Genomic DNA, 13,656 nt, shown 5'->3' on the forward strand with positions numbered 1-13,656 from the left:
AACTATACATAGGCATCTAAGCTCATGTTTAAAACATTTAGGGAGGCTACCTGATTAGCATGCTCATTATTCACAGAGGTGTGTATTTTAGCATTATAATTACCCAAGGTTAGCTTGGGATACACTCTTGGCTCAACTTTGGTCCAGAAGTTATGTTTTTTTGCTCCCTTCCATCTAAGTCAGCAACTGCAGAAGAACACGCAAGAGACAGTTTCGTTTCACATCCTAGTCAAGGTTAGGTACCTTCTGTCACATCTTAACCACGTCACAACTGAAACTTCTTGATAAACTTTTAACCTTGGGGTGTTTTTGTTGTTGTTTTTTTTTTGTTTTTTTTTTTTAAACACACCCATGTATTAAAACCAGAAACTTCCTCAAAATTCAGTTAACACATACCCTGGATTATAACAGCACTGCTTTTTCTATAGCCAGAACGTTTCCATACCAGGTTTCCACACCCTTTCCACAAGACCACTATGCACACTGCTGTCTCTTTATTCGTTGTCTGTACTGGATGATCAAGTACCAGTAAGGGAAAAATGGTCTGCCTCAACTACAAAAATACCTGAAAGAACTCATTTCTCATGCCGGGGAACTGATCAACTAGCCTAAGGGTACGACTTCACAAGGAGAGCTCATCTGGTCTGATCCAAGGGCTTACCTTCACCCAAAGAGACGGCTGGTCCCACCTCCCTTGCTCTTAACCTTTGCCTTCCTGTCACTTCTCCCTCAGCACCAAAGGAAACAGCTCTCTAACAAGGCCTTGAAAAACAGTTTTGTCCCAACTCCTATTACAGTAACAGTCTTGTAATTAACTGGGTAACAGAATTTCCCCCTGCAAAACTGACCGTTTGAAGAAGCACAGCCAGCCAGCTGGTTTGGGCTCAGTTCAGATGCCGACCTGGTCTGAGGACATGTGTGGTGCGCCCGAGTCTTCTGCTCAAAACCAGACTGAGCCAGCTTTCTTGTAAGATCAAATAAGCCAGAAAAATTAGCCATTGTGCATAGTGTTTATTTATAAACAAAAACATTGCATTTGATCACGTACAAGTTTTGTTCCAGCAAACTCAGATTTATATATTTTTTATTTTTTACAAAAAATACATTTTAACAAGTAAATAAAAACCATTTCCATTAGTCCACCTTTCTCCAAAGTGTAAATGTACAGGGTGAATTTGCCATTTTTAATATAGACATATGCTATATTTTGCCAGTTGACTATAAGAAATTAAACTACAGAGTGTGATGAAACGTAATAAATAATGATTAAGAAATGGAAAACTACACACCAATAAATGGAAAATATAAACTTTTAAAAAGTCATACAAACAGTTATATTACAGCCACCTCTTCAAAAAAATCAAACATTCAATTTATCCATTATAAAGTACAACAGTACTGCATTACCCTTATTGGCATATTAGAATAGATAGCATCTTAAAATTGAAATACTGTCCATCAAAGGAAACTGACTGAACTACAACTAAAAGGAACATAATCTAATTAAATCAGGACAGTAGCAGTGCAAAAGCCAAAAATGTTGGCTTTATAAAAAAAGACAGTTCCTAAGAATAAACATATTGAATGCTATTTCATGATGTTTTTTTTTTTTATTTTTAAAAATTTTTTAAGTTTTTTTAAAATCAAGAACCAATTCTCCTGATCACTTTTTGGCTGACAAATACCACCACAGAGTAAAAGGTGGATTTGCTGTCTTTGCTGCCCCTCTTCTGATTCCTGATGACTTCAGAAGAAAAGTATGCAACTGCCTGAAAATACTGTCACCACTGTAACAGTGATTTCTCTTGGTACCATTGCTTCCTGTAAGTTTTTGCATGAGCATTAGAGCATGGAACTAGTGGCTTAAGAGTCACTATAAAACATTTACAAACAAAAAAAAAAAAAGAGGGGAGGGGGGGAAGAGGGAATCCCCTATTGTGCCTATAATAAAAGATGTCTAAACTTTAAGATTGCATAAACAAGTTATATTTGAACATTTTCAGCTTTAGCTCACTGTAGCAGTTAACACCACAGATAAGGAAAAATGCCCTCTTTTCAAAGTACTTCCTATTTTAACTAGTTAATCAAGGATTTAGTAGCCTATCTCATTCGTACTCAGCATGGTACGTTCTAATAGGGAGGTACGTTCCGGAGACAAATCTCAGCACCCTCACATCTCAGCCTGAAAGACACCAAGGCAGACTTTATGTTTAATACAGCAATGATTTGTTTTTTGAGATAATATATATAAACACTTGTAGATATCACAGAACCTCTGTGTCAATCCTGTTCAGCACTGGGCTTCCCTGAAAAAAGGCCTTCAGGTCTTAGGAGGTGGCATTTTGATGCAGAGCAGAGGTTGCCCAGGAATCCTACCTAGCTTTGGATATGCCGCCCCACCTTGTTCTCTCCAGTGGTCCACCAGGATGCTTTCCATTCCACGAGCTGCCTTTAACTTGGAAAAAAGTAGGCAAGAGCTGTGTGTGAAATCTAGCCATTGAAGCCGCGTAATAGCACATACCCGTACTTGTGAACCAGCACTGCTGTGTTCAAATGGCAACTACAGGGTGGAACCGAAGATCCCTCTGACTGCCCTCAAATACAGACAGGTCCTTAGTTGTAGGAAACAACAATCAAGTAGCAAGGGCAGGACACAAACAGGCATGTGGTTTCCATCACTGAAAAGGCTGAAATATCCTAGCCATATCCCATGGAGTTGTTTATGCTGCAGAACTATGTACAGATAATGTTCTTTAGTGACATCGAAAAAATCCAAAAGGGAGTCAAAGATCATCAGTTTTCAGGATAAAACCCTTGAGGAATTTTTCATCTTTTGGTAGTCAAACACAAATATTACCCATATGGCCAAAATTTTCATCTACTAGTTACATTTCTATCCCTTTTATTCAACATACAACATTGCTGACAGCAATGAAACAATACTGTAGTATACAACAGCACTGCTAAGATTTGTTCTGAGAAGGAAATCAAGGAATATTCTTTTTTGCATTTTTTAATAGATTCTACTACTAAGATTTTAGAAGAGGAAGTAATTGCAAGTATTAATGCTTATATAAGATTAGAAGTCAACGAAAAAGCTTCTGTAAAAAAGTATTAAGATTCCTAATAATAAAAATATTTGCAAATTTAATTACAAATATATTTTAAAAGCAAAATCCTTAATTAAGTACATCAGCATTGGTCAATATTAACAGTGTTCCTTTAAGAGGAAGCGACGATAACACCCACTGCATCTGTGGGAACATCTAAACGCATATAGTATATACACTTATTGATCAAATTATGTCAAATATATAAAGTGAAGAAGCAGTATATACAATTTTGAACCTACATAAAGGTTATAACGGAAGATCAAGTAAGACTCTGCTAAAATCTCAAGATACTAAGTACTACTGATTTCATGCATTTGTTCTACAACTTGTCCTAAAATTTCATCTACTACATCAATATCGTAATTTACTTGCTGCAAGTCTAGATCAGGCATGATTGTAGCCAGAAGTTGTCCAACATTCACTCGAAGAGAGCGTAGTTTCAGGCTGTGAAGACATAATTAGATATCATTAGATGCAGATGAAGTTTTACGTTCAAATACACAGTACTTTATTTAACAAAGCTGGATTAATACTCTATACTGGAAAGGCTCTGTACATGATTTCCGTAAGTCAACAAAAAACTGATGCAGTTAAAGCTGCATCAAGATAATTTCAACATCTACCAGTTTTTCAAAGCTGAGCCTCTCAAGTTTTAATTTTGAAGGTGTATATTCCCTTAGTTTCAAATAAATACTAAGGGCTAAACTGAATTCTGCCTTTCCCAAAACAGATCAGAAATATTTTCAAGTTAGCAAACACGCACCGGCACATGCTTTATCCCACACCACCTTTTTATTTCTCAAAACAATATGAAACCCCAGGACTTTTATATGTTTAGAAGAACAAACTACTACCACTTTTGGAAAGAAAATAAGAGAAAAAGAATAGAGGAGAAGGCAGGAAAGAGTAGTTTGGATAAAGGCTTTAAAATACAAAGAGGAAATAAAGTATGAGTTATAGTACTGGGAAAATGCTATGCTTCCTCTTTTTGCTTTCTTTCCTGGATCCCCTTGCTCTGTCCTCTTCCTGATCAAATTGCTTCCAAATCACCCATCCCTTCTCTTAAGTGTTTATTTCTACCATCAGTTCCTTCATCATCTCCAGTAGCCAGTCTTCACAGTGCCATCGTATTCCAATAGGACTTGTGGTGGAAGTTCCTTACAAGTCCTGAATATGTTTGCTAATTCTTCTAGGAAGCACAAGGCAGGTGCTATAAGAAGAAAATGAAACACTGGCAGATAAAGGGGAGATTTAACCACAGAAATAAAGTCAGATTAAAAGGGGTCTCTGGAAATCATCCAGTTCATTCTTCCCCCACCCCCCACTCAAAGTAGGGCTAGCTCAGTTCAGGTCTCTTGGGACCTTCTTGTGTTTTTAAAGTCTCCAAAGATGGAGCTTCCACAATCTCCCTAGGTCCCTTTTTCAGGGTTTGACTACCCTTGCTGTGAACACTTTTTTCCTCTAATATTTAAACATAACTTCCCTTGTTGCAACTTGTGTCTATTGCCTCTGATCCTATCACTGCACTCATGAGAAGAGGCTGGCTTCATCTTTTCTACACCCTCTCATCAGGTAGCAGAAGACAGCAATAGGATTTCAAGGTAACCCACTCTTTGTAAGGCTATTTCCCTCGCCTTCCCCTTCTATATCTGATGCTCCAGGCCCCTACCCATCTTGGTGGCTCCTTCAGTAGACTTGCTCCAATATGCCAGTGTCATTCATACACCAGGGAACCCTAAACTGGACACAATACTCCATGTTTGGTGTCACAGTGCCCAATGGTAGGGAAGAATCACTTCCCTCAAACTGCAGGCTGAACTCTTGCCAATATAGCCCAGTAGGCACTGGGTTCTCCCACCACAAGAGCGCACTGCTGACTCACATTCAACTTTTAGTCCACCAGCATCACAGGCCATCTTCTTCCAAGCTCCTTTCTTATGAGTAGTCTCCAGCTTGTTCAACTGCATGGGTCATTTCCAACACAGGCGCAGAATTTTGCGGTTGCCTTTTGTTGAATTTCCAGGAGGTTTCTTTCAGCCCATTTTTCCAATTTGTCAAGGTCCCTCAACAGGAGCTCTACCCTCCACAGTATCAATGATTCCCTCCAACTGATGTCATGGTGAATTTACAGAGTTAATTCTACTGCCTCATCTAGGCCATTAATGAAGGCATTACCCATTACTGGCCTCAATATTGATCCATGAGCTTGGCAGTCCAGCCAGTTTTACAACCCACCTCCCAGTCTACTTATCCAAACCATACCTCACAGACATCGCCATCATGATATCATGGCAGTCCATGTTGAAAGCTTTGTTAAAATGAAGGGCCACAGAACCAGTCATCTCATTGCAAAAGGCAATGAGGCCAAAAAGGCATGATTGGCCCTCAATAAATCCACACTGGTTGTTCCTAATCACCTTGACTATCATGGGGCTGCAGGTGGCTTTCAGGTAGATCAACTCCATGGTCTTCCTAGGGACTGAGGCTACTCTGACCAGCCTGTCAAATATGGGCATGTACTTAATTAAGTACATCAGAGTGGTCAAAATATGGGCATGACAACTGCCTTTTTCCAGGCATCGGGAACGTCAACTGTTGCAGCCTTTTGGAGACACCATTGTAAGGCCAACTCTCCATCAACTGGCCTGCTCCCTATGATGTGTCTCATCTGGTCCCATGGACTAGTGTATGTCAAATTTGCTTAAGCGGTCCCTTAATTCAATCACCTTTTATTATAGGTAATGCTTCACTCCCTAAAGTTACCACTTGGCTCAGGGACATGAGCGGCCACAGGGCAGACCTTACCAGTCAAAACCAAGGTAAAGACGACACTGTGTACCTCAGTAATTTGTGCCTCACACACCTCATGTCCTTTGCTTCTAAGGATCTGCCGTACTGAGCAGCAGGCCCACGTTTTTCTTAGTTCTCTTGTTACTGCTACTGTGCTTACAGAAGACCTTCTGGTTGCCCTTCTCAGGCCTTGCCAGTTTTAACTCCAGCTGAGCTCTGGCTTTCAATTCCATCCTACATGCCCAGTCAGCGTGCCTACATACCTGCTGGACTGCTCATCCTGCTTCCATCTGGTATGTGTACTACTTTTCTGTGTTTGCTATTCCTATTAACGGAGAGCTGCAAGCTCTCTATTTCTAAGTTTAAATGCTTGTTTAGTTCAAAGATACACTCTGAACACAATCTAGTTCCATAGGATGGTCTGAAGCAAGAAGCTCTTACAGGAAAGGTAAGTTTCAAAACCAAACCCAAACTCTTTTCAGTAGAGCACTACTGATCCAGGAAAGAAAAATAGAATATAAAAAGTGAAGTTCATCTACACAGCATAAGTGTAGATGATCTAATGATCACCCTCTTTCCTGCCTCCTTTCTCTCTCCTTGTTCTGCAAGTCGTGTCTAGAAGTTATATAACATTTTTGATCTTTTAAGAAGTGTCAGTATGGCATTCCATTGTGCAATGGCCAACCCTGCTCACACAAATACCTAAATCATAAAAAAAATTAAATAAAATCACTTGATAAAAAAAATGTTACTGAGTTAGGAGTCACAAGAGGCAGTAGAAAAGAATTCCAAACATCACATTTTATTATATTATCAGACATGACCTTCATCAAGATGTTTCGGATACAATCAGCCAGCCAAAATGTTTCTTGAAATATAGTCTAGAAAGAAGAAAACTGATACCTTTCTCCATCAGAAAAATTTACAGAGTCTTCTACATTACTGGTGGTAGAATCATTTGCATGTGCTACTGCTTGTGGAATTGAAGCTTTTAACTGTGCGATTTCTGCTTTGAGTTCTTCACATTGACAGGCAATTTGATTTTTTTCCACTTCTAGTAGTTCAATCTGGTAAGCAAATAAAAATAATTTTATATAACAAATTAAATTAAAATAATTTCATATACCAAGAAAAATCGTGGTGGATCAAAATAGAGACACATACAAATTTAAATCATTTACCTTTGTTAAGTTGACTGATTTTAATTAACTTTTCAGTAAGACTTTAAGACATGACAACCCAGACAGACTGCTTTAAAATAGCCAGCTGTCAGCTGAAGCACTGTATGTGTGCTCCCTCTAAGCCTGCTCCGTCTCTCTTGTGTTGCAGTCAAAGTCACTCAGAGCCTTGCAGTCTCTCTCAACTTTGCTTATTTCTATCTATGGAAGCAAAAGATCAGAGACTCCTAGGCTAATTTAGTATTTCTTCCCCCTTTTAGGGTGGCTTGATTAGTTAGTGGACTGAGCTATACAACACATTGTGTACTAGAACTGCTATGAAACACGCATTAAAAAAATTAATTTTTAAATTTGAAGGATATCACTGTTTTAACAAACATACCTCACTTTTATATCTGTCTCTCTCAATGCTGCACTTGTCCAGTTGCCTGAAAACATCATCCAGTTGCACTGCAATTTCATCCACCTCGCTCTTATTTTCACCATCAGCACACTTGCTGCATTCAGTTTTTAAGTTCTGCAGGGTACTGCATTGTTCCTTTAGCTTTGCTATTTCTTCTAAGGCCTGTTCATAGAGAATGGTCACTTCTGCCGAACGTCCTTCATGAACATTTTCTTCTTCAAATGAAGAAGTTGTCTCAGTTGACTGATGGCACATTTCTTTTTTTACATATTTATTATTCATTTCTAAAATCTTCTGTTCCAGTGTTTCTACTTGTTTGGTTAATACTTCACATTTGCTTTGGTACATTTCTTTTTCTTTGTTTAATAATTGCAGCTGATTTTTCAGTTCATTTTCAAGATCTACAGACGTCTCAGAAACATCATTAACACTGTACTGTTTAGTTTCCATCTCTGCCCTGGGAATTTGAATATCGGTGTCGTCTTCCACCTCTTCCTTTTTAACAATCAGTTTTGGAAGCTCTGTCTGTGTTGCTGAGGTCAGCTGTTCACTTTTTGATTCTGAAGTAACCGAACTGCAAGGTTCTCTGACATCACAGTTTTCTTTGTGCTTCTCCTCTTGATCCAAATTAATACATTCAGTTTTTATTACAGGAACATCAGAATCTGCTGAAGGCTTTGGAGTACTGCTCTCCTCTAAAATAATGACGTCTTCATCATCATCATCATCATCATGGTTGTTGAATGTTTTGTCATTTAATCGAGGTGTCTTTAAAGACACAGGTGTCGTGCAACTAGGTGTCTTCCGTTTAAGACTGAGAAGCAAAGTATTAAAAAACATATTGTCTTGCTCAAATACTGCAAAATCATTTGTTTCAAACTATGTTTAGTGTTTCTATAAGCACTATTAAAAACTACCACTCTATAAGTAGAAAGGGACGTGTCCCCGCATAGTATTTTAAGATGTGTAGACAGAGTAAATACCTTTCCTGTAAAAACAAGTGGCTAACACCCACATGCTAAATTATTACCTTAACACGTTATTTTGAAACAGACTCAGTGTTTGCAGGAACAGCCCCCCCGCACCTGTTTGTTAACCAACGGAGGTTAAGGAAAACATACTGTGGGGTGTGGCTAACACAATAAAGTCTTTTCCTAAAGAGACAAACAACCAAGCAGTTTTCCTTGCCAGCGCACAGTATTTTTTGCTGCATTCACTTGTGTACTTCACAAGGTTTATAGGTACCTTCAATCAGCCTACTGCTTCCTATACTCCCAAAAGTGACACATAAATTTTGGCAGCTAACACCTGAAGATGGGACTGCACCCAACACCTTCATTATTAATCTTAGAAATAAACAGGAATCTACCGTGTACAGGTTCACTAACCTGTTATCAGAATCAGAATGAGGTGAGGATACTGGTCTATGTAAAATAAGTAAAGATCTTTTCACAGAAGCATTTGATGTTTCTGGTAAAAGTGATCTTGGAACTTCCTTTCCACTCACAGCTGAGAATGTTTTGAAGTCTTTACTTGAAGAAACAGGTGTTTTTAAAAACATTTCATTATTGATCTAGAAGATAATATTAGTTAACGAAAAAGAAACAAACATTAGTAGATTTTTCAGATAGGTTTGAGCAGTTCTGCTAACTGTCAATCTGTCAACACCTAAAATTCTGACTGGCATTTCTTATGTACACTACAAGGATCTCCTTGAACCCAGACTCAGTATTTTGGAATAAGAAAGGCTAACTAGACTCCACATTGCAAATCCCAATTTTCTTAACTTCATAATCGCACCACACGTCACCCCAAACTCTACTGAAGTATTTCCTTCATGTAGGTTTAAGATATAAAACAGATTAGAAAGCAGCAAGTTCTATACCATAATTACAGACTTCTGGCAGATTTCTCAGAGGACTTTGAATGCTGTACACCAGCTGCACAACCCTCTCGACATGCAGATTTATTGCTGCCAGAAAGCAGCTTTCTGATCTTACAAGTCTTTCTCTAGATACAGATATTTTAAAGTACCATGTAGTATCTCAGGCAAGAGCTTTTCCCAAGCTTCTGTCTGAAGTCTGATCATCATACACAAAGTACAGGGACAGCCATCTCTGTTAAAGCTGCTCATAATTAATTCAGTTTGTCTAAAAATGAACAACACTTTACTTTTAGAAATTACTTTTGTACTCAGGTAAAAGTAATGTCAGAAAAATTAATACAATGAAGTACATAGGTTAAAACAGCACATGCAAAATCTCTTCTCCAGAAACGCAGAGATCTTAGGTTAGCACTTTACTTTTAAAGCAACTTAAGCTAAAGGACGCTTCGGAAATTTGATTTTGAGTTACAATCTACACATTCTCATCATTCAACCATGTTGACTTGCATCTGCATTTAATCTGAATTTGAGTACCTCCTTGCAAAAGTACAGCTACTACCAGTCTGTCCATCCCCATCTGCCTACCCCAGTTTTATGGGTATCCCTGCTTTCATATCCTCATCACATCTCTCTACAACAAATCCATTTTCAATAGTTAGATGTCATGCCATAAAACCAGGTATGAGTGAGTCACGTCTTTACTAGCACTATTTTGTGAGAGGGCTTTGTCCCTCTCAAGCTCTCTCTTAAGTACTACATAGAAAGCAATGGTGTATTTTCCATCAGACAGCAAAGACGGGGGATTTTTGGTTTACTAATAGCGAGCATAACATGCACAGCCATCAAAACAAAACAGGATGTTGAACAAGAGAGTTAGCCACTAGCTAAAGCAAACTCTAACTCAAAGCCTGGTCTATTCAATCACACTGTGTAGTATTGTTGACAGCAAGAACAACTCTGCTCCCAAAGTCAGTTTCCTATCGACTTCAAGAGTTACCTACTTGGTGGCTGTACTCTAGTCGCTTCTTCAGTTTTTCCCTGTCTCTGCACAACAGCAAGGAAAAAAAATAAAGAGCTTAGATTCAAAATGTTAATTCATTACAAAACCAAACCAACCTCAAAATCTAAAAGCAAACACAATACTTCTTATTTCAGCTAGATACAATAAAGTTCTAACGAACATATTCTGATTTATTGAATGAAAGTTTTATGCATGAACTTAGAAGCTAGTATAGCTAAAGTTAGCTTAACTAACAAGTTCTCTCTCAGATTAAGATTTATTTTAAAAAAACTGAAAAACACCCCAAAGCTCCCACTTCTAGAATACTAGCCAGCAAAAGTTAAAATTACCCAAGTCGGTTTTTTTCCCCATACATGTTAGCTAAGAATCCTCTTATTCTTAAATAAGTGTATGGAGGCATTCAGCTGCTTCAATATGGACCCTGAAAATATTTACCCAGACAAGGTCTCCTAACAGCCCTAGTAGCTTGCTTCTCTAACGTTCCAAACTATCCTCTTATCACTTACTATATGTAACAATGCCCCTCTCTGAGAGCTGTACTTTAACACCAAATTGCTGCATTACTCTCCTTAATAGTGATTAAATGAAAGAGGCCCCTTTTGTTATGACTTCCCCAATTTTGATTTAGGAGGGCAAACAAGTCAAAGACAGAAATCTGAATTTAATGCCAACATGCTAATAACAGAGAAAAGAACAGCGCTATTCATCTATTCACTGCTATGATCAAGACTTGATTTCAGGGAACTGTTTTCTGGCTGGATATATTCCCAGAACAGTTGCAATTATATCACAGGTGAGAGAAAAGAGCATTTATTTTTCATATCCCTTTTCTGTTGTTGAGATGCTTGTAAGAAAGTCTCTAGTACTCACTTTTTCTTGTAAGTTTTTTCATATGTAGGATGTATTAAGTCATCATCTTCTGGTTCTTCTGGCACATTACAATTCCTGAGTTGAGGAGGAAAAAAAAAAAAAAAGAAAGCAACAGGAATAGCTCAACATCCATGCTTATAACAGATGGTAAAATAAGAACTAAAAGCCATATTCAGATATTCATCGAAATCTAATTTTACCGGAACTGTGGGTCAGGGTTCAGTGAGCAGTACCACTTTTCTGGCAAGTGCTCTATTCCATCTGGTAGCTTCCGCCACTTCAAACATGCATCACATTGTACCCATGTCTGATCAGGCTGTTTTCTGTAATGGCGAAAATACCAATAATTTCACATGAAAAGTTCATTTTCATGACTGAGTGCAAAACAGTAATAGTAGTATGTAAAATTCTTCTAAATAGAAGTGATACTCACTGTATCTCCTCAACTGGCAAAGCTAATGGACATTCTTCATTTTTCTTTGTTTTCATTTCATTCCAGTAATCATTAAGCTTTTCTCCTAATGCTGCTATTGTAAGTCTAAAAAGATAAGTTTTTAGAAGACCACCTTAAATAATCAAATCCCATCACAGAAAGAACATTTATAAACCACAACGAAAGAATAAGCTTATGAACCACTCTATTTCTGTTTGCACAATAGTAAGCTTTTTGCTTTTAGAAAACCCTAGAAATTACGAATCGTGTGAAGTCATGCTTATCAGCAAATAAGTTACTGGAAATATGTGCTGGAGCACAGACAACGACTGAAATCAAGAGTGCTCAATTCAGAAGCACTGTGAATGTATAGTGCAAACCCTGAAGCTACCTCACCAGTTCAGCCTCAATCACAGAAGAAACGAGTACAAAACCACCTGTGTCAATGCAGTACCTAGCTGTGTATTTGGCTGATGTTTCTGTACATCCATTAACTGCAGGTTCATGACTACTCTAAGTTGACGTACAATACATGAAGATTGCAAACATTTGATCACTTTAATATAGTATAACACCTACACACTGCTAAAAGGAGCAGGCCAGTCCTACCCTGTCTTAATTTTTAGCTGGATTAGCTTCCTGATCAGGGCTCATTATGCAGCTCAATGACTACGAGAGCTGGCAGACACAGGAGGGAGTGGTGCGGAAGAACAACAAGCCCCACAGGTGAGGCAGAGGTACGACTGCCTCTTGGCAGCATGCTGAATTTACATCAGAGCAAAAGTGGCAGGGTAACCAGAGCCTGAGAGTCAGTCCCTCCCTGCCTGGCTTACTCCAATACTCACACCACCCTGCCCCTTGAACTAACACAAATGTTTGTGCAGTGAACTAGTCTGACCTAGAGAGTTTTGATCTAGATCACCTCTGAACCCAAGACATGAATTTCTGTGCCAAAAAAAGGAAGTACCACAAGGACAGAAATAAGCAGCAATGGACGGACAGGATCACATCTCTTCTGGAGAGGGAAGATGGGCAGGTCAGCTTACACTGATCATGAAATTACAGCATCGGTTTTATGTTTCTGTTTTGGGCTGGAAAGTTATCTTTTGAAAACCCATAGCACTCTTTGCAGAAAAATCTTTATAAAAGATCTTTCAAGTGTAGTACCTCTATGCCCACATTAGACATGTTTTTAAAAAGAAACAAGCAAAAAGCATTCAATGATCACTGTGCCAGCCTGTGGGAACATACTGCAACAGTTAGATAGTTAGATAACAGGTGACTATCCTACAGCATTCCTAATTCCTCTCCCTCTGCCAAGGGAACTGTTAGTGCCACCACACAGGAAGTGGTTCAGGGAACACCTGTATTGATAAAACTAAACAAGAGTTATTTTCCTGTTTAACCAATTCCCTGATCTACTTTACCATGTGTTCTCGTTAACAGCTCTGCTATCACAATGGCGACAGAAACACAGGAACTGTTTAAAGCTGGCAATATCACTGCAAAGAGCCACACAAACTGTGGGTACCATTTAGAGATACAGGCAGAGTGAACTGTAGTGGCTGTAGCAGCTATCAGGTTTGCTGCTCCTCCTCCAGAGCACTGCTGTTTCAACAGCAGGAATGACCAGATTTATCTTGCTATAGCCCCCTCAATTGCTGCAATTAACAGCTCTGTTTATTACAGCACTCTAATGTGGGGGTTTTGGGTTTTCTTTACATGCAGAGGTGCATATAAATCAGCAATTCGGGAAAGGCATTGTGGACAGCTCAGGCTGCCAGTGGAAGCTGAATAATTGGTTGAAGAGAAAAACATGCAGCTTGAAAAAGGTAGTGACTTCTCCTGCCATAGTTTACCCCACCTATGTTTGCAAACCAATACCCTAAGTTTCTAAGTCCACATTGAAAGCCAAGGGTAATGGCACATAGAAAGAAAGTGCCTGCTCCTTTAAGGGCATATG

The 13,656-nt window shown here is 38.7% G+C and overlaps 1 protein-coding gene across 4 annotated transcripts in view; it reads right to left on the minus strand.

Moving 5' to 3' along the window:
* Window positions 1–991: 991 nt before the first annotated feature.
* Window positions 992–13,656, minus strand: part of MORC3 (MORC family CW-type zinc finger 3) — a 30,159-nt gene continuing 17,494 nt past the window's right edge. For 3 of the 4 annotated variants that reach the window (XM_054206207.1, XM_054206224.1, XM_054206235.1), the window contains 8 exons: window positions 11,694–11,798; window positions 11,461–11,583; window positions 11,261–11,335; window positions 10,371–10,413; window positions 8,873–9,057; window positions 7,464–8,298; window positions 6,807–6,970; window positions 992–3,557 (listed from right to left, as the gene is read on the minus strand). In XM_054206207.1, coding sequence (XP_054062182.1) covers window positions 3,404–3,557; window positions 6,807–6,970; window positions 7,464–8,298; window positions 8,873–9,057; window positions 10,371–10,413; window positions 11,261–11,335; window positions 11,461–11,583; window positions 11,694–11,798 — 1,684 coding nt within the window. In that variant the 3' untranslated portion in view covers window positions 992–3,403. The remainder of the gene's footprint in view (window positions 3,558–6,806; window positions 6,971–7,463; window positions 8,299–8,872; window positions 9,058–10,370; window positions 10,414–11,260; window positions 11,336–11,460; window positions 11,584–11,693; window positions 11,799–13,656) is intronic. The other variant, XM_054206215.1, reaches the window with a different exon arrangement.

Source organism: Rissa tridactyla, chromosome 1 (genome assembly GCF_028500815.1).
Source record: "Rissa tridactyla isolate bRisTri1 chromosome 1, bRisTri1.patW.cur.20221130, whole genome shotgun sequence".
Classification (NCBI taxonomy): domain Eukaryota; kingdom Metazoa; phylum Chordata; class Aves; order Charadriiformes; family Laridae; genus Rissa; species Rissa tridactyla.